The following is a 21,222-nucleotide window of genomic DNA, read 5'->3' as shown; positions in this document are numbered from 1 at the left end:
GAAGTGAAAAAGTAGTTAACTGAAAACGACTATAATATAAATTTGCCTTTGCATTGCAAAGGAACAAACCAAGTTAGTAAGCTCCGCAATAAGGGCATATTGAGGTCCACCATCAAGCTTTCCAGTTTTGTTTACCTATAGATAAACACATGTTATTCAGCAAATAACGACAATTAACACGAGAAATAACAATACACAAGCACTTCTTTAGTGGTAGCCAATTAATGAAAAAATAATCTCAATATATGATGTAGTATATTTGAGCATGGAAATGTTAGGCCACAAAGGATGAAAAATGATTAGATTCTCTACCAGCAGCGAAATTGACACATCAAATGGATTTATGAGATAGTCATATCTCTCAGACTCTATATTTAAATCACAGGACAATTGTGAGCCAGCAGTCCCATCAACGCCCAACAGTCCAGGACTGTCTTCCAACAAATTACAATAGAGCCAAATATTTGATATCTCTACACTTTTATTTACTTGGCCACTTCTCAATCTCCCAACAGACCTAAATAATAAAAAAGAACGATTAGTAACTCGAGCAAGAGGGTAAAGAAGATGAGAATGAATATGGAATCACAAGAAAATAATGAATGTATTCATAAGGCAGCTATCTGAAATACATTTACTAAAATTTGAATAAGTTAAACTATTACATCTAGCACAAAAAGATAAATTTACAAGAAAACTTGAACACGTGTAAATCTTTGCTTACCAAGAATATTATTCAGGAAAAGAAAAGAAATTAATGTATTATCAGACTTTCATAATCTAAAAGGTATAGAATAGATGCATATTCCTATATCTCTATCCTTATAAGCGTGTGTTTGTTTTCTTCTCAGTAGGTTGATGATAGCAATCCCCAGTTCTCATTTGTATAATCGGACTGCACCTATGGATGCTTAAGCAATATTCACTAACATTTTCCATCATTGGTTTCTTTCACATATTGTTTCTCTAGCAATAACCTTTTTTTTTATTACGTACCAAATCCTCACTACACAAATAATGTTCTAGTGATTACCTGATAGGTAGCGTATTGGATATATGATCCTGCTTTAATAATATTAGTTGGCTCAATGCTTCTAAGGCATTCACCACAACTACTGTTCTATACACATTTGCCTAGTAATTCTGCTGTTATGATATTTCAGTACTATCAGTGACTATTTGGTACCTCGTTCACAGTATTAGCCTATGCTCATGTGAAACCACACATTTGATAAAAGGAGGTTTTGTTTGGCAATAAAGGTTAAGGTGTGAACATTATGCATTTCTAGAAGGTGAGTGACTCGAAAAATTCACGTCCCATCAAGAGGTCGGTTAATTCCACCTTTTCAATGAAACTATAACTACTCCCAAATTCACCCAAAAGTAGGATGGTTGCATAAACATTTCCAAAAATTGACGAGATTACCAATAAGTCCTCACATTCTAACTCATTGTTTTATGTGATTGTGAAGAGTAAGGTGGAGTTAGGTCTTAACTTTATCCTAACCTCTTCTGCTAGACAGTGGATGAGGATCAACTTGTAATATATGAAGGATTTATCATATCAAACAGCTACCATATTTTCCTTCTCGAATTTCTTCCAGTAGGAATCTTCCATCATCCCCTTATTTCTCTTTTTTCTTTTCTTTTTTTAAAAAGGTCTTCATGTTTCAAATTTTATTACTGCTTTTAGTCGAAGTGTTAATTGGAGCATGTTCCCACCATCGGAGTGTGTATACACCCAAAATTTTATTACTGCTTTTAGTCGAAGTGTTAATTGAGGGCATGTTCCCACCATCTGAGTGTGTAAACAACCAAATGCTTAAAATTAGGTTTTGAAATACAATTAAGGTAATCATTCGTTACAATATCCTGGTAAAATTTTAAAACACAATTTTTAAGGCTTTGTAAAAGGATCAACAGCACTTTTCAACTCACCCATCCTTGTTGGATTTGTTAACCCTTCCCTTAGATACCTCTAACCAACTTTTCCCAAGAACTTACCTAGGGTGTTTTCACTAGCTTGAAATATCCCTAAAGCAAATTTCTATCATCGACGTCTAATTATGTTATAGTACTTCTATATTTTGGAGAATAGCAAAGTAGCCCATTTTTTTAAATGTACTATATTTTGGATCATGTTTTTAACCTCATATTAAAACATATAACGTCTAATTATGTTATAGTACTTCTCCAATAAAAATACTGAATGAAAATTCAAAAAATCAACTTCATAACTAAAAATCAAACTTAAAATATTAACTACATTATCCTAACTGAAAAGATAAGATAAAATATCCTAACTACATTTTCAAAATGAATCAAATCATATCTAGGTTGTTGTCCTGCATCACTTTTCCTCTAAACTGCATCTACATAATTTGTGTCTTCATAATTATCAGCCATGCTTCTCAAGGATTAGAGCCTGGTGCAACAACCAAACTGTTGTTTGCATATGTACGCATACTCATCTAAGGCTACAGATTCGTATAAGCAACAAGATCACCATAAATTAAGTTTTTCTGATCAAAATAGATTATATATTTAGAAGGCATTTACTGAATTGACTCGAAGGACATGCTAAATAATAATGTTCCTAATTGTTCGAATTACTTATAAAACTCATCAAATTTCCTCCAAAAATATTCCTCTAGAAGATGACTACAGGCAAGATAGGTCTCTCAAAAGCCTCGTAGAAAATGACATCAGTCTCAAGCTCAACCTCTGCTCACCCAGAACAAGAGTTCTTCTATCAAGTTTACAAGACTACCCTTGGCTATGGAAATAAATGTTATCAGTCAATGAAGTTTAACCTCATGTGACCCCAAATAAATAAATAAAGAATTCATTCTTCTGCTCTAATCAAATCACCATGTTACTCTCCCTTTAATATATGAGCTAATGCTATCAAGCAAGCAGAGGATTAGGATAAACATTTTCCATTTTCTACTGACTGCACTCACTTTTCTCATTTTCACAATTACATTTTAACACAATAGAATGTGATGCAATTTTCTTATTATCTTCCCTATGGCAAATCGTATCAGCGTGACTTTGTCCAGATTACTTGGCCAAATACATGTGTGTAGTGAGAGAGAGAGGTGGGGGAGAGGGAGGAAGGAAGGGAAGGGGAGGTGGAGGGAGGGAGGGAGGGAGAGTTAAGGATTAGAGAAGGGGTCAGAGACTCAGAGAAATGAGGTAAGACAACAAGCGAGAAGCAAATGACAGAAACAGGAAGGCCAGCACAATTTTCTAATAGAATTCTATCCAATACTAAATCTTGAGAACTTTTAACTCTTATTAAAGCACTAATGTGAACTATAGTCACTTTAGCTTTAAGAAATACAACTGTAATTTGGACCCTTGACTAGGTTGACCTCAAACAATCCAAGGTAGATTTTGACTAAAATAGAAGCAAATTTCAGATAGTCACATTAATAAATCAGATTTAGCATTTTGCATCAGGAAAGAATTAAATACAGAGGAAACAAAACAAGAAACACCCAGATTCCCTCTACTTCCTCGGCCTTACCATTACCTATGACGGACGATCTGCATCACTCGTGAATCTCCCACTTTCCTCTTTTTGAGCCAATTTTCTCTTCCTCATCCCTCCTCTTTCATCTTAATTCTCACCTCCTAACTCACCTAGCAGCTGCAAACTACTCTTATCACCGTCAATCGTATCTTCCTCCACTTCAACTCCACAAAGTACTACAAAATAATCAATATCCAGTTTTTAGGTGCATCGAGTAAAAAGAGCTTCAGCAGCTTACACCTTTTGGCCGATGTTTTGAACTGTCATTCTTTGCTATTGCAAAGAATATGTAATGCTACGGAAAAAAAACCTACAACACATACAAAGAAATTATCTTTCCCTATCTTTTGCCTCCATAATCTAGATGCATCATGCACTGATGTTTTTCATTGCATGTTTGACCTTCCCTCTCTTTGCCTCCATGCCTCCATAATCTAGACGCATCATGCACTGATGTTTTTCATTGCATGTTTGACGAGATCAGATGTCAATATATATCTAATTGTATATGCCGCTAACCAGATCAATAAAAGATCTTCAGAATTGCCTAGGAACATAAATTACTAGCATCTATTTAAAAAAGGAAAATGATATAAATGCAATACTAGCATCTATTTAAAAAATGAATATGAAATAAATGTGTCTTGCTTTTAAGAAATATAACTGTAATTTGGACCCTTTACTAGGTTGACCTCAAACAATCGAAGGCAGATTTTGCATCTTACTTTTAAGAAATATAGTAATTTGGACCCTTGACTAGGTTGACCTAGAACAATCCAAGGCAGATTTTGGCTAGAATACAAGTAAATTTCAGATAATTAATAAGTCAGATTTAGCACTTTTCATCAGGAAAGAATTAAATATAGAGGAAAAAGAACAAGAAACACCCAACTTCCCTCTACTTCCTCGGCCTTACCATTACCTACGACGTACGATCTGCATCACTCCTGAACCTCCCACTTTCCTCTTTTTGAGCCAATTCTCTCTTCCCCGTCCCTCCTCTTCCATCTTAATTCTCACCTCCTAACTCATCTAGCAGCTGCAAACTACTCTTTTCACCGTCAATCTTGTCTTCCTCCACTGAACTCCACAGAATACTACAAAATAGTCTATATCCAGCTTTTAGGTGCCTCAAGTAAAAAACACATTCAGAATTGCCCAGGAACATAAAATATTAAAATCTATTTAAAAAATTGAAATAAATCTGTCTTGCTTTTATTTGCTTTGAAAATCTAGATTCACCACATACTGATGGTTTCCTTTGCATGCTCGAGGAGATTAAATGTCTCTATCTCTTATAGCATAAGCACACTAACAAAATCAATAGAAACTATCTGATTAAATCCAAAATTTTCCTGCTGTCATAGTTAGTATTTTCCACATGAATCACAGCCCTTCCATTTCTAAACTTTCTCCTCCCCACTTCCATCCCCTTCCATTTGCTCATCCATAGTTGACAGCTAGATGCAATGCAGCACCCTAAGAGGGAGAAAATTTACGAACATTGATAACCTCTTCATTGAAAGTTTTAAGCGGTAAGAGTGACAAATAGGATGAACTGCATGCTCTGGAAGAGTTATCAGGAACAATTTGATTTATGGCTCTTCTCCAAAAAAAATAAAACTCGATATTTTCCCAGTGAAAATCATATTGTACAAAAAATATTTCTACCTGAACCTTCAGATCCCCTCCAGCGTAAACCAATAAGAAACACTCAACATTCAACGTGACTAGACTCGCTGGTGAAGTGGGTGATTGGGTGACGAGAGGACCCAGCTTCAAGACCACCTAGATATTTGCTCAGTAAAAATGATAGTAGTAAACACATAATGCTTAGTGATGAAGAACGAACATGCATAGTGCCATGCAAACTGAAATATGAATATATGATATAGCAGATATAGAGAATGCTTTAAAAATAAGCTCAAGAGTTACTACCGTCACTCTCTTTTCAGAGATTAAAATATTATCAACTTGTAGGTTCTGAGAACATTGCATATTGAGTCTGTTATAGTAGAACTTACATTGAAGAACTCTGCTTCTGATTATCAGTCGTCATTGTAAGAATGGAAAATCTTAAACCAAATACGAAATTTCCCTGGAAAAGCACAAAAGAAATCTAAGAACTTAGCCAGGTAATAGTGCGAGTATGCCAATTTGAAATTAGTATGGATTGAACAGCTTCTCATAAACAACAGGAGAATAGAAGTAAGATAACATATGCTGTGTTGGTGCAGAATAGAATATTAGAAATACATACATATGTATATATATGTATGTATATGTACATATATAAGCAGAATGCATTACTGACCCATGCATCCTTTATTTAGGACCACAGAAAAATAATCAAATATTTTACTTCAAGATGAGACCCTCACTAGATCAGCCCTCAATAGATCACAACTGAAACAAAACTCCCCAACAGAGATTTTTGAGCAGGATCCTATGAACAACTAGCAACGAAGTGCAATTACTTGAATCAGATCGAAGGCGGAAAATCAAATCAATGAGAATAGAAGAAATGAGAGTAGGACCATCAGAAATAACAGGTAAAGAGGATTTGTTTACAGATAAAATAGAAGAATAATGCAGACCAGATTAGGACTAAGCTTCACATTATGTTCACATCAAACAAAGAGAGCAATGAATCTTACATGGAGGAAATCAAATGTAGTAGCACGCCTTTTGTTTTATGCCAACTCTAAATAATACATAGAGTTGGAGCAATAAAATTACAGAAATAACATGACAGAAGGGGAAAAAACAGCTCAAAAAGCACAAAAATTCCTAAACATCAAATACATATGCCATATGGTAAATGAATGATGTTACAAAGACTCAAACTAAGCTAAAACATCAGTCAAACATAAGCTTTCTTTCCCTCCATGTGCCACTAGGATAAACAGGACCCATCAATTATGCTCTAGCTATCTTCAAAAATAATTTTGTACACATACACTCATATTTATGCTAATAAAAATTATCTACTTTAAACTACTATTTCACAAACTAAGTAGGAATAACCTAAATAGGAAAATTTGATGCTCAAAATAAAAACTGCTTGGAATATACTGAATTTGCAAATCATTCTTAATTTCTATATCAGTAAAGACAATTTTACATGTTATACAAAACACAAGTTTCAAATGGATAACAAAATAAAAGCATTTTATCTACACAAGCTCTTGAACACAAAAGAAAAGAATTCCAAGTAAAAAGTAACACTAATTTCTGTGATAACAAATCTTTTTATACTGGCCTAAAAGATATACTTGAGGCAAGCCGCGTTGTCTGTAAAGCCACAGGTACTCGACATACATACTCATGACTTATTGATTAGCAGATGTCATACTCTACTCAAAACAGCTCGTCTGTAAGCTACAAGCTAAGAACTTTGGAATATTATCATTAATATTGAAGTCTCCATAAACTGAATAAACTTGTTTCTTTTATTAACCCACGAAACGCATATTCCAGATTACTTCTAACTCAGCTACTCCATGGAAAGGCCTGTTAAAATAAAAGAAAGAACATTTCCTTCTTTCAGCTTCAGTAAACTGGAAACTATTTGAAAAGTTTTAATTTTCTTTTCAACATGTATATTTCTCAATTTCAAATAAGTGGGGAGTGAAAGAAAAAATTATAGCAACCATGAAAGAAAGCAGGCTAGTCAAGACGAGTAGAGCCATCAGGACATGTAGTAGAAAAAGTAGATAATCTACGACTTAACACAATATAGTGAGTAAATTATGTAAACCCATATTTTTGGGATCTAGTTAACAAAATGTAAACTGCACAACTGAACGGGGAAACCAGGTGCCTTGTTATTATGTGAAGAACATGGTACCTTGTTATTATGAGAATCATTATATATGATACGGACATTCTTTATTGAAACTTGTATGTTGTCAAGAATCTGTAGACATATTTCAAGCAAAGCATGTTAGTCATTTACTCCACTAAACTGATCATATAAAGCCACAATTGTTGATAATATTCACCTTTGCATAAATGTATGAAAGAAATGACTGACCAGCTGGATTATCTGGACAGGACGAAAAAAAATCGAGTCAAAGAAGACTCATAAGCCCAAATAAAATATATTTGATTAAACTTATTTAAAAAACCCCTATAATATCTTCTAAAAGGCTTAAATATACATTGAAGAGGTATAATACATAAGCAGTCATAGTTATCAAGTTATACAGGAAAATGAGAGCACTATTCCTCAGTTGTGCTACAAACAGAAAAGGATATAAAAGACATGAACGATTGAAACAGGCGAGACACAAGCATTATGTATACTGAAAAAATCATTTACAACAATGAATTAGAGGCTGGCAACATCTGCGGTTACGATTGTGGGTCCTTTCTTTTTGTTGCCAGTGTCAACAGAGGAAGACACCATGGCTGCTTACCTAATTTACCACATTTTAATCTTTTTTCAACTTTCAACTTATTAGTGACAAAAAAGAACAAGTTTGTATAGACTATGTTCCAACTAAGAATATCTCATTCAAAACAGCATTATCGCATCCTGCCCGACAGATTTAGCTAGTCTGCTGATGACCCTACAGGTTGTGTTTCTGAAACCCAAAGTTTTAAATGAAGACCATAACCACAGCATTAGGACATTGCTTCAGAGTTTTTGTCTGTTATACAAATGGAATAACCCCAGTGTACTTGAACAAGAACGGAAATAATCACAAGACCACCCAAGGCATTTAGTCATTTAACTTATTGTAAAAGATCTACTCATGCTAACTCCTCTAATTAAATCAATTATAATAAGGTGAAAGAATTTCTCAAAATGAAGAAGAAGAAGAAGAAGAAGAAGAAGAAGAAGTGCGAGGAAGTAAGATAAGTACAAGAATAAGGGATAAATGTAAGGAGATTATATGAATAATATAATTGATTTGGTACAGGGAAGGAAGTTGAGTAAGAGCAAACCAAAGCCCCATGATTGGAATTGTACAGAAAGAATCAATAAAGCTTTCGACGCAACCCCATGTAATAGAAAGGACATGTGAATGTTTATACATCTGATATGCACATAATCAGCACATGCCTAAGAATTCGAAGCACCATGGCTAAAAATGGAGTTCAATGGACAGAACTAACCAAGAATTATGTCGATGATTCAGGACATGAAAACCATAAAACAATGATGTGAGGTTTTGAGGATATTACAATTTATAATTAGCAGACAGGCGATAGTGTAGCGCTCCAACACAAATACAGGGTATCAAATGTCCAGAATCCAGACATGAGAATGCAGCTATATATGTATATTTATCTGAAGGCTGAATATGTATACATTTGACCCATTTAAAAATGTGCATATGCTACAAACACAAATCGTATACAAAAGTCTAATTCTAGTCAAATGATCAATAAATAATAAGTTTTTTGTTAAAAAACACAATCTTCCCCATCTTTTACACACACATATGTATGTATGTGTATATGGATGTGTGTGTACAGGAATAATGGGTATGATGTGACAGCTCAAATGAGCTACCAGAGACAGATTGGTGAAGTCCACACCTTTTGATGCGACTAGCAAGGTGGGCCTCACCACATAGCTTATCTCTTGATAGCTTACTTACCAATATCAACCACCACCTCATACACATTATATGGCTATTTAGAATGTTATTTCTTTCTGTTTCCGTGAGATAATTGTCTAACAAACTTTTAATTGACCAAAAAAACAACTCAACTAACAAAGCTCCATAAAGGAATTGACCAGGTTCTAACCAAATGTCAACTTGAACTCAACCATCCGAGTTTTTATTACATGACTATTATTTTACTCCAGGTAGGTAACAGCACCAACGGAATAACAAGCTAAATTAGAATGATTGAGAATAGCTCTTTAACACAATCAAGAACTGAGTCTTTTGCATAAGAATGGAGTCAGTTGCCGAAGCAACTTCATTGAAAAAGCTCCATAAATGAATTAACCTATGATGCCCCGACATGACTCTAGGGCTGCCGTACCCATGTCGGGTGCGTATTGTGTAGGTTTCCGCACACACATGGGTAAGACACGGGAGCAACTTATTCCCACGTGTGAGAGCAGTTCAATAGCAATTTTTTTAAGAAGGATGGGTGCTTGTGCTTTTGTGATTTGATGAATGGGGAAGATGATGTTCTCTCTCTCATTTTCTTCATTTTCTTATTTGATAGTGGAAGATGACATCACTGTTCCCATGTGTTGTTTAACCCTTTTCTTTGTCTTTTTCATGAAAAGAATGGTAGTGATAAGGATGGGACGACATTGGTCTTCATAACTATAGATCCTCATTCTCAAATATTCTAACACGAGAGAAGTCTAGGTTTGTCATTCTGTTCTTTTGAGAAATATTAAGTCTCAAATGAGTTTATTTTATTTTTTTTGAGGATTCAAATAATTAAAAGGAATAATTTAAGCATTAATTGTTAGCTGTATAATGAATATATATATATATTATCAATATTACTATATATATATATATATATATATATATATATATATATAGTAGAGACGAGAGAGAGAGAGAGAGATCTATGCGGTATCCTTGGTCATAGAGCGATTTTCCTCCTATGACGGCCTCTAAAATCACAATGATTTGAGCCGACATTGTTGGATGATCCCCTCCCGTTTGAACTTGATCGTACATATTCTTAAACCCTCAAACACACCAAGTTTGGGTTGAACCGTCGTCGTTTGACCCTTCACACTCGCTATCAATTTTAACGGTTTGAATGGATAGAACTTTTCACATGGCTCGATGGCACGGTCAAACGCGACGGATTCACCCCAAACTTTGGTATGTTTGGGCGGTTTAGATATGTTAGATCAAGCTTCAACGAGCGGATGCATCCCACAATGTCACCTCGAATACATGCTGATTTTTAGAGGCCCCGTCATAGGAGAAAAATCCCCCTCCTATGGACAAGGATACCCATTCAATCTCATATATATATTATATATATATTATATTAAAAAATTATAATATATATATAATATATATATTAGTATAATACTATTATTATAATATAATTCCGACCGTGTCCCCGTACCCTACTTATTACAATTTTACCATGTCTCATACCCGTATCCATGCCCGTACAACTACTCGTACCTATGCAACCTTAGAATGGACCAAGTTTATTGTCAGATGTCAATTTGAACTCAACCCTCTTGAGTTGGTAGGACACTTCTAGCCGAGGAAACTATGATTGATAGATTAAATTATCATGCCTAGATTCCCACACGTGTTTCTTATGTATAAAGTCTTATTCCTCATTGTGGTTATATATAACATTTTAAAAAGGAAATAACAAAAAAGTATAAAGTCTTATTTCTGCTACACTAATCTTACACACATATCGCTCTTCATTGCCTCTGACCCTCAAAGCATTATTGGTCTTATAATTGTCTCATATCAATTTCCCTTCAAATTTATTCTAGAATCACATAGAAGCCCAAAACAACTTCTCCATTTTTAATATCCTAAATTGATTCAATGAGCCGCATCATCTTCAATCTTACCACCTTGATGAATAACTGTGCAATATAAGGACAGTCAATGGGCAATATATGTTCCTTCCCTTTCACTACTTTATTTAAATTAGATTTCATGTATGAGCTACTAATTCTGACAACTTTATATTTGAGAGCCTCTTTTCAGCTTTCAGTTTTAGAAAATATGGCATTCCTAGATTCATCAACTTATACTTTATCGTCAACAAATAACATACATCCATGGGATATCATCTTGAATAAACCAGTAAGTTGATTCATAACTAATGCGAAAATGAAAAGGGCTTTAACCCAATCCTTGATAGAAACCTACAGTAAAAAGTAAATGACTGTTTTAATCAGACATGAGCCAAAACATACATGTGTACGACCCAATGCAAACTAAAAGAGAAATTATCAGGCAACGTTCACTGGTTCATGTATGCAGAAGCAACATATATCGTGTTCAACATAGTATAATCTAACCTAAGAAACCTACTGCTGAGACACCTGATTCTGTTAATTGGGAATAAATATAAATATATGTGCATGTAAAATATATTGTGTAAATATAAACTCACCAGATACGCGTCTTGAAAACTTAGCTAGTTCTATTGCGTTAAGTTTGGCCATTTTGCCAGCTAATTCTCTTCTCTCCACAGAATCTGAACTCCACTGTCAAAGGGGCAAAAAGGAAAAAAAAAACTTATAAGCAGAAATATTTAATTTGATTATTGGTACACTGGAAACAAGAACAAATCAACGAAATTCATAATTATTAATTATTCTATATGTATAAACTTGCCTCATCCTCCTCTCGCTGGCATGCACATATAAAAACATCCTCCAATGCAACGATGATAGGCTCCCATCCAAGTTTCTTCCATGGCACTTTGATGCTTAACTTACCAACTTTCCCTGACAATTAGTAATAAATTTGATTCTATCAAGATGTAATCAAGAAAAATAAATAGATTTTCAAAGCCATGGATAAATCCTGCACAAACATAAAAGGATACTAGCATGTGAATAAGTATTACTCCAATTCTCATCTCCCTATTTCATTTTACAACAAAAATACTGACAGATATTGACCAGTAAGAGAGATGAGACTGACTGAGGTACTAAAGCCAATTTTGAAGTTTCAAAACACCAAACAGGTACATGAATTAAACGATACAACAACAGCAAAGCCATATCTCAAATTTTTTGAGTCAACTACATGAATTCTAATCTTCCTTTCATTTCTATTATCGTCATCTCCTCCATTAACTACTGTCGTTCTTTTAGGTTTACCTCCAGTTCTATTTGTTCCATTAACTATAAACTTATCAATTCTCCTTATTGGTGCATTTTAATGCCTCCATTGTACATGGACAAACAATCTCATTTTATTCTCCCTCATTTTATCCTTAACAGGAGCAACTTCTAATTTCCTATGAATATATTCATTTCTTATCCTATCTTTTAGCGTATATCCACAAGAACAATATAAACACTCTCATTTCAAGTAGGACCTTTTTTCCATGTGTTGTTTTTTCATTATAGATATTATCTTTAATTAGACAAAGCTACGGTTACATGGTAACTTAGATATATGGTAGAAAATTCTGGAGAACCAAATTTGAACTCAGTATTGCTTAGATCAAGAATCATGGTACGACCAACAGAAATTCAGCAAGACTCAAAATATCATATAAATATGTTCTTGACTAATCCATGAAGCACAAAATGCGGGGGAAAAGGGAAAATCCCTGTCACTATTGTACATGAGGAAAGAATGCTAACTACATAATAGTGATAACACCAGTGAAATGAATACTGAACATGATTCAATAATTATTGAATGAGAAGTATTTGTACAACTCGCCATGCCCATTTTGACAAAGACATTTCTAGCGTATTAGATTATTAGGCACCAAAAATTGAGAAATGCAAGATGAAAATACCAGTCTTTAGGGCAAAAGGAAGCTGTAGATAGTCGAAAGCTTCGAGAATTAGTTCCACATTCTCCAGTAATACTTCTTCTGCGTGAACAATCAAAAAAGTGTAAGTTTAAGTAATGAAATTGGAGAACTAAATGGAGACAATATCCTCAGTGTACCACAATAATATTTCCTTTACAAATGAAATTTCATAACTATTACGTAGGATTCATCAATTAAAACATAACCTCCATATTTGATAAAAAGTAAGGTTCAAACCCTATACTTCACGAAAAATAGGACATATTTATAACAAAATTATCCTGAAAATATTTTTATGCTTTGAAAATCACTAATTTTTATGATAAAAAATTCAAAACTGATACAACCAAATTCACAGCATATGGCCCCATGTTAACTGCCTATTTTACAACTCTGTTAACCAATTGCGAAAATGAACTCTTCAACAACTTTCATTCCACGAAAGGTGTTGGTATTTACCAAATAGTTAGTTACTGAAAACCAGGTAGTTCACACAAAAAGCAACAAAACTCGACAGTAGTAAACACTTATTAAGGAATAGTAAATAACTATTCCTCAATCCCATTGCAAGCCCCTATAAGCAATAGTAAAACATCTTATGCTACTTTTGTCATATATTAGTATGAGAACTGTAGTACAGTTATCAGTACTCCTTTCATACTATTTTGGTACTACCACAAACAAAAGAGTGGACCCATAGTGACTCACCACTTTCTTATTATAAATTTCAAGGAAGGACTCCACACATTTGTTAGCATCTTCCATATGAAAATTGTAATACAGTTATCATTACTCCTTCAATTATACTACTATATTTCGGGTAGGTACATAACATGTTTTTCTTTTGTTTAGACAACCAGTGAATTCCGCCAACATTATTCTGACTGAAACCATAAACATATGATTGTATCCAAATGTTTGTTTCATGCCCACTGTTACACCACATATAGTCTTAATTCTAGCTAAGTCTGTTAGGTTGCCAACCTATACTTTTCTAATGATTATTTATAGAATTTATTATTTTCAATAACGATGGATAAGCGACCAATATTCTTAACATATGTCTTGATGGATATTAATCTTGTTGGTTATCCAATAGCTTGACTAGTCTCTACCAATTGTTTCCTTTCACAAGGTATCGTCTTTGTGAATTAGCTATTGAAATCAAGTAATCTGCAGAAAGCAAAAAGAAAAAAAATTCAACCAATAAAAGGGATCAAGATTACCTCTCCATAATCCGATTTTGAGCTGATCCTTTTGAATACCCTTGACGTATCGGCCGAGATAGCCCAAAAGGACTTGGCTTACGAACCCTTCGAACATGGCTATGGATGAAGAGAACGATGCCCTAGCTCTCCATTACCGAGAGAGAGAGAAAGAGAGGAGATAGACGAGAGATTGAGCGTTCACAGATTGTGGGTTCTATGAAGAGAAGAAGAAAGGCATCTGAATGAAATCGACTGATGGCTTCGGGAGCAAGGCAGAGAGGCTTTGGGTTTGGTTGTGGACCGACCTTATAAATTTTAAGTTGGGCTGTGAGCCAGGTGTAATCGCCGAATCCAACTCAAGAGAGAGACAGGAGTTTGGCCCCCAAAATCCGTGTACTGCAAAAAGTCAAGAAAACTTTGATAAATTAGAGTTCATGTATTTGTCTAGAGTTCTCATTCCGGAGTTGTCTTGTTGCTTTACATGTCAGCCAAAGGTTCATGCTTGTTCTTTTTCGTATGTTTTGTGTCACTTTTATTTTGCTTGGCTAAAATTTAAAAGTTTCTTTATTATGCGCTTGATGCCCAAAACTAATGTGCTATTAGATTGTTTTTTTCTAGCCATCATATCTTTAAATGATCAATTTCGCATCCATGATGATGGCAGTGATGATGAGTACTTCTAAACATAAAACACAAACATTAAAAGTTTAGGATCACTTTACAAAATTACCTACCACTAGTGATGAGAAAACTAAAGTTCAATGTACAAGGTCTTATCATATTTATGTTGGTAATCATGGCACTAAGATAATGTTGAGAAAAATTTATTCTTGCCCAAAAAGAAATTTAGATGTGACTGATTCTTCAAGGAAAAATATGCCACTAGATCACGACAAGTATAAAGAAATGCTTGCTAGAGTAACTATATTGCATGGTTATCCATTCACTTTTGTTGAACATCTAGAAAACCATGAATTGCATACTTCTTTTAAATTCTAAACTCAAGCATATTTCTAGGAACATTGCTAAAAACATATTTGATTAAGCTGTACAAGAAAGAGAAAGAAAATCTTAAACAGGTTTTGAAGTTAGTTCCTAGTACAATTTGTCTAACCACAAATTTGTGGACCTCTTCCACCTCCGACTACAATGTCTCTCACCGCACATCATGTTGATGTGTTGGATTTTGCAAAATAAGATATTAACTATATCTCATGTTCCACCCTCATATAGTGGAGCAATTTTAGTAAAGAAGTTATTTCATTTATTAAAAGATTAGGGCATTGAAAAAAGAATTTTTACTGTTACTTTGGACAATGCAGCATATAATGATGCTTTTATGAGAATTTTAAAAGACCATCCAATTTTAAAAGACCATTTTGTTAGTAATGGGAGTTGTGCTCATATTCTAAATAATGTTGTGCAAGATGGGTTAAAGGTTATCAATAAATCATTGTCTAAGCTAAGTGAATGCATCAAGCATATGAGGAGTTGTCCTAGAAGGAAAAAGATATTTGCAAGTGTATTGCACAAACTTGTTCAAGGAAAGCGAAAAAATCCAGCAATATGTGTCCAATAGGTGGAACACTACATTTCTAATGCTGAAGAATGCCCTAAACTTTCGTCGAACATTTGAGCACTTGAAGTTGATTGATCCAAATCTTACTTTTTTGTCATCAAGTGAAGATTGGGTAGAGGCTAAATAAATTACAAAGTTTAACATTTTTATGAAGTGTCCACATTATTTTTCTGGAGGTAAATAGCCAGCTTCCAACTCATATTTTCATGGAGTGTTTAAGATTCAAAAATGCATAATGGAGATGAAAAGTGATGATCAAGATATAAAATCCATAGCAAATGATATGAAAATAAATTCTGATAAATATTAGGAATGTTACAGTGTTGTTTTGTCATTTGCAGTTATTTTGGACCCCCGATACAAGGTGAAGTATGTAGAGTTTTGTTTTAAGAAATTAGAGGTTAGTTCTGATTATGTTTTGACTATCTTCGATAAACTAAAGAGTCTTCACAGAGAATATGAGTAAGCGTCTATAGATACATCTACAGCTGAGTCAATGATGAAGAGACCCTTAGAGATGATCCTAATGAAGAGATGATTGAGTTTGAACCAAGGTTTTAAATATCGGATATCGGGGAAATATCGGATGGCCAAAATTCATATCGGATTGCGGATATCGGGGAAATATCGGGGATATATGATAAATATCAGAATGCCATAATGAATGTTTGCATACATAGTATAATGCATAATGCAATTTCAACATATGTAATGAAATTTAAGCATACAAAATATGAATAATATATGTTTAGGATCAGTTTTGAACAGTTTGAGAATCAACTATATCCATTCAGTGGGTCGAAGTCTCGGTTAGAAGAATACCTAGATGAAAATTTAGTCAGTTGGAAAAAAAAATGATCATTTGATTATTCTCGAGTACTGGAAAGGCGAATGCGAGAAGCATCCTCACTTGTTGACAACGGCTTGAGACATATTGAGTATTCCTATTACTTTGGTGGCCTTTAAATTGACTTTCAGCATTGGGGATTGTGTGCTTGACAAGTATCAAAATCGTCTTCTTTCCGTGAATGTTCAAGCTCAATTTGTATTGGTTCTTGGTTAGATGGGATCCCTTGTGAGTTGCTTCTTGGTTAGATGGGATCCCTTGTGAGTTACCTTCTTTTTTCTTTATTGCTTTTTTATATTATTGTGGAATACATATTTTATCATAGTAAATTAATGTTATTTTTTCTTATTAAATGCAACTTTGGCAAACATTGGAGAAGGAAATTTATTAATACATAATTTTAGTAATCTAGATGTTTTACTTTTTCACTGTGGTACTTTCATTCTTCATTTTCTTTTCTCTCACTATGTATTTCTTTTGTACAAATTTCTTTATGTTGCTGAATTTATTTCTCACTTGTAGGTCCTTGTGAAGCTTGTTGAAGATGATGGAGAAGAAAATTAAGGTGGCAATTGGAGTTGTGCGTAAATTTACTATTTAATTTTGGGTATTATACTATTTTGAGGCCAAGTTGTTATGTTTTTTGAACAAATAGAGTCGGGTTTCCTCTATGAATCATGGTCGGTCTGTGTTTTAGCATATTTTCATTGCATGTATTATTCCTTTGTTGCCGGTTGAAGTCATCACCAAACATTTCTCTATGGACGGTTGAAAGAAATTTGCTAAAAGCTTCTTGCTAACAGTTCTTGGTATTTTTTTGTAAATTATTTGAGATATTTTGTTCCCCCAATTGTGCTTTGTTTGGCTGCTTCATTATAGCATGCTTTGGATGGATATGATGTTTCTAGGAACTTTTATGTTTCTGTAAATTGTTTAAAATATGTTCTGCACTTAATTAGGCTTGGCATTTCCTTGTGACGGTTGTGATGTTTCCAAAACTAATCTTTTGTACATTTAACAAGAATCTTATGGATTTGTGCACTTAATATATTGTGCACTTAGTTGGGCTTGGTATTTCCTGGATAGTTGTGATGTTTCACATAAATGCAATGGACTTGTTAATGTACAGGTTTTACTAAATTTAGGTGTTTGCTTATGTTTATTTCCAGCATTCCTTTTGTTTTGCATTCATGTGAAACCTTTAAAGTTTGCTACTATGACGTGCATCCATGTATGAAATTTAAAGATCCTATGCATTATCTTTTGGCTGAAAGTTGTTCCTTTCATTCTACTAAGCTTTGGAAAAAAACCTCTTAAAAGTTTACAAAAACCCTTGAATGTTTGCAAAATACCCTCTAAAGGTTCGTAAAAGAACTCCTAGAAAGTTTGTAGGAAACCCTCCTGAAAGTTTATAAAAAAACCAAAAAAGATTGCCAAAAAAACCTCCTAAAACTTTATGAACCCCCTCGAAAGTTTGCTATAAAAGCCCAAAGTTTGCAAAAAACATGTAAAAAAAGGACCCCTTGAATGTTTGCGAGAAACACCTAAAAGTTTGCAAAAAACACCCACATTTTGCAAAAAACCCAACATTTGCAAAAAACCAAAAGTTTGCAAAAAGCCCCTAAAATTTTGCCAAAACCCCCTAAAGTATTATGGACATAACTATCATAATTAAATGGGCAAATTGGAGGCCCGTTTATTAAATGGGTGGGCAAAAACCCACTTATTTAGAAAATTTTAAATTGGTCATAAACGGGTAAATGTGCAAAATATGCCGCCCATTTATTACCCAAACTCACCCATTTAACACCCCTCTCTTTCTCTCTATTAAGTTGGATTCGAGGACTACACACAGCTCGCAACCCGACCTAGAATTTACAAGGTATGTCCGCACTCAAACCCAAAGCCCCTCCACCTTGCTCCTAAAGCCATCAGTCTATTTCCTTCGGATTCCTTTCTTCTCTTCATAGAACTCACAATCATTGAACCCACAATCTGTGAAACCCTAATCCCTCGTCTCCCTCATCTCTGTGTTATAGTAGTGGAGAGCTAGGGAATCATTCTCTTCATCCATAGCCATGTTCGAAGGGTTCGTACGCCAAGTCCTCTTTAGCTATCTTGACCAATAGGTCAAGGGTATCGAAAAGGATCGGCTCAAAATCGGATTATAGAGAGGTAATCTTGATCCTTTTTATTGGTTGGTTTTTTTTTTTTGCTTTTTCTGCAGATTACTTGATTTCACTAGCTATTTCACAAAGACGATACCTTGTGAAAGGAAACATTTGGTAGAGACTAGTCAAACTATTAGATAACTAACAAGATTAATATCCATCAAGACATATGTCAAGAATATTGGTCGCTCATCCATCGTTACTGGAAAAAAGATTCCATAAATAATCATCAGAAAAGTACACAACTTGCTAGGTTGGCAACCTAACAAACTTAGCTAGAATTAAGACTGTATAAGTGGTGCAACATTGGGCATGAAACAAACATTTGGATACAATCATATATTTACGGTTTTAGTCAGAATAATGGTGGTGGAAATCACTGGTTCTAAACAAAAGAGAAACATGTTATGTACCTACCCGAAAATATAGCGGCTTAACTAAAGGAGGAATGATAACTATATCACAATTACTTTTTCTTACCTTTTCCCGTCTTATTGTATGCCCTTGTTGATTTCCCTACTTATGTCAAAGATTCTACTTAGCATGGTCTCCTAAAAAATATTGGTTACTTAATCTTCACAAAGTTTTTTTAAGTGAGACAAAAGTAATTTATCATCTTGAACTTTTTAAACTTTTTAAGTATAGGGAAGAAAACTTAGGAATACACAGGTAGCTATATCCCAGGGATCTGTTTCTATGGATGAGTTTCGAGTCAAATGGATTGTCCTAGAAAAACTATCTGCAATTCATTATAATTAAATTTAATATCATGGCATTGTGGCATTATTCTTCATTCAATTTCAAAATAGCATCGATTTAAAAATAGCAGCAATCTCTATCTAAGGGATGTATCCTGCACATGTAATATTCGGTTACCTGTCTAAATCTTTTCCGCTTTTGTTTTCACAAAATCTTGGAATATGATTCAGAATGCATTTATTACGTGGATTTTATTCTCCCTTGTTGCATTACATTCTTTCCTTGGCTCATTACGCCAAATGTTTCTTTATCATGATTTGACATAATTATCAGTAGTTTCTTTCTCTTTGTTAATTAAAGTGCAAGGTTGATCTACTTTGCATGAGACAGACAAGGCGAAAAAATTCCTTTATTTTTATTCTTCTTTCCTGCAGCAAACCAGCCCTTTCTCTTTAATGTAGGAGAAATACCGTCCATAATTAATCAATGTATCTTAACAGAATAAAATAAAATGACTTCGGTTGCTAGAATCAAATTGACAACTCCAGAATGGGAACTCCAAAATCAATGTTATGGAATTTACAAAAATATTGAAAGTAATATCTACAGATAACAACAGTAGCGAGGAGTTTAACTTGCAGGAAATTACTAGCATTGAGCACAATCTCTGTAACAGGAAATTACACAAATAACCTTAAACATGCATAAAGTTTGCACTACTTTCAAGTTCAATGTTCATGCTAATTGGAAGCTATATTGCAGTGCCACTAATCTACAACAGATTTAAAATGTACACAAAAACATATTTTGTCTTAATGCATGTACCCATCATAACACAGTTTCAGTTTCAATTGTTGTGATTTGCTATCTATTAGGAGTGGTTAGGGCTTGATAATCTTAAAATTACTACTAACCATTGGTAAAATTACTAATTCATATTCATGGATTCATATTGAACCATTCTAACTAGTAATTGTGTTCTTTCTTCTATAGCCATGTCCAGAAACTCGAAAATAACCATTTTTTTAAAGAATGCCAACTGGGTTTTATATAACATAACAAAACCTATTTCATAAGAAGAAGAAACAAACGTTAGGACTTTGAATTGAAGAGAAGGGGGTATACCTGATTGCAATGTTACAGAAGGCGTTGGGTGGACTAGGCATTTGAGCCAGTGCCTAGCACCCATGGGCCTAGATGTTTGGCTATTTTTTTAATTATTTAATTATAATAATTGATTTTCTTGCAATGATTAATTTTGCTTCGCTGGAATTTTTCAGGTCTGCAGGATGAAGATTTGTTTTAGTTGAACCGTTTATATATTATATCAAGATTGGATTCTTAAACGGCATAAAAGATCAAAAATTTCATCAACAAGATCTCACCAAACTCTGTATAATTGTATTTCGATCTGTAAAATAAGTTTTTTTTTTTTGGCAGCAAAGAGGTTCAATTTGCAGCATGTACATATTTGTTTACCAATCAGTCAATAACAGTGAAAAAAATAAAAACAGTGAAAAAATAAAAATTTTACCTTGAAAAGAGAAGAAGAGGGCTGGCGAGGAAGAGGAAGAGGCTGCGAACAGAAGGAGCCGAGGAGGTGGCTCGAGGAGGCGTAGTGATCAGCTCGAGGAGGAAGTTCAGTGATCAGCTCGAGGACAACGCGGCGGCGAAGAAGAGGAGCCGGCGAAGAGGTGGCA

General features: G+C 34.2%; 1 protein-coding gene across 1 annotated transcript in view; it reads right to left on the bottom strand.

The window, feature by feature from the left end:
• The window catches only part of LOC109847049, a 78,843-nt gene extending 57,627 nt beyond the window's left edge, over window positions 1-21,216 (bottom strand). The window contains exons 1-10 of the mRNA XM_020416294.1: window positions 21,057-21,216; window positions 14,245-14,622; window positions 13,001-13,078; window positions 11,857-11,969; window positions 11,633-11,726; window positions 7,543-7,586; window positions 7,389-7,457; window positions 5,563-5,636; window positions 313-517; window positions 70-135 (exon numbers count right to left, since the gene is read on the bottom strand). Coding sequence (XP_020271883.1) covers window positions 70-135; window positions 313-517; window positions 5,563-5,636; window positions 7,389-7,457; window positions 7,543-7,586; window positions 11,633-11,726; window positions 11,857-11,969; window positions 13,001-13,078; window positions 14,245-14,341 — 840 coding nt within the window. The 5' untranslated portion in view covers window positions 14,342-14,622; window positions 21,057-21,216. The remainder of the gene's footprint in view (window positions 1-69; window positions 136-312; window positions 518-5,562; window positions 5,637-7,388; window positions 7,458-7,542; window positions 7,587-11,632; window positions 11,727-11,856; window positions 11,970-13,000; window positions 13,079-14,244; window positions 14,623-21,056) is intronic.

The sequence above is a fragment of the Asparagus officinalis genome, chromosome 7 (assembly GCF_001876935.1).
Source record: "Asparagus officinalis chromosome 7, Aspof.V1, whole genome shotgun sequence".
Taxonomy (NCBI): Eukaryota; Viridiplantae; Streptophyta; class Magnoliopsida; order Asparagales; family Asparagaceae; genus Asparagus; species Asparagus officinalis.
The sequence above is the reverse complement of the archived record's forward strand: the minus strand, read 5'-3'. Positions and strand labels throughout refer to the sequence as shown.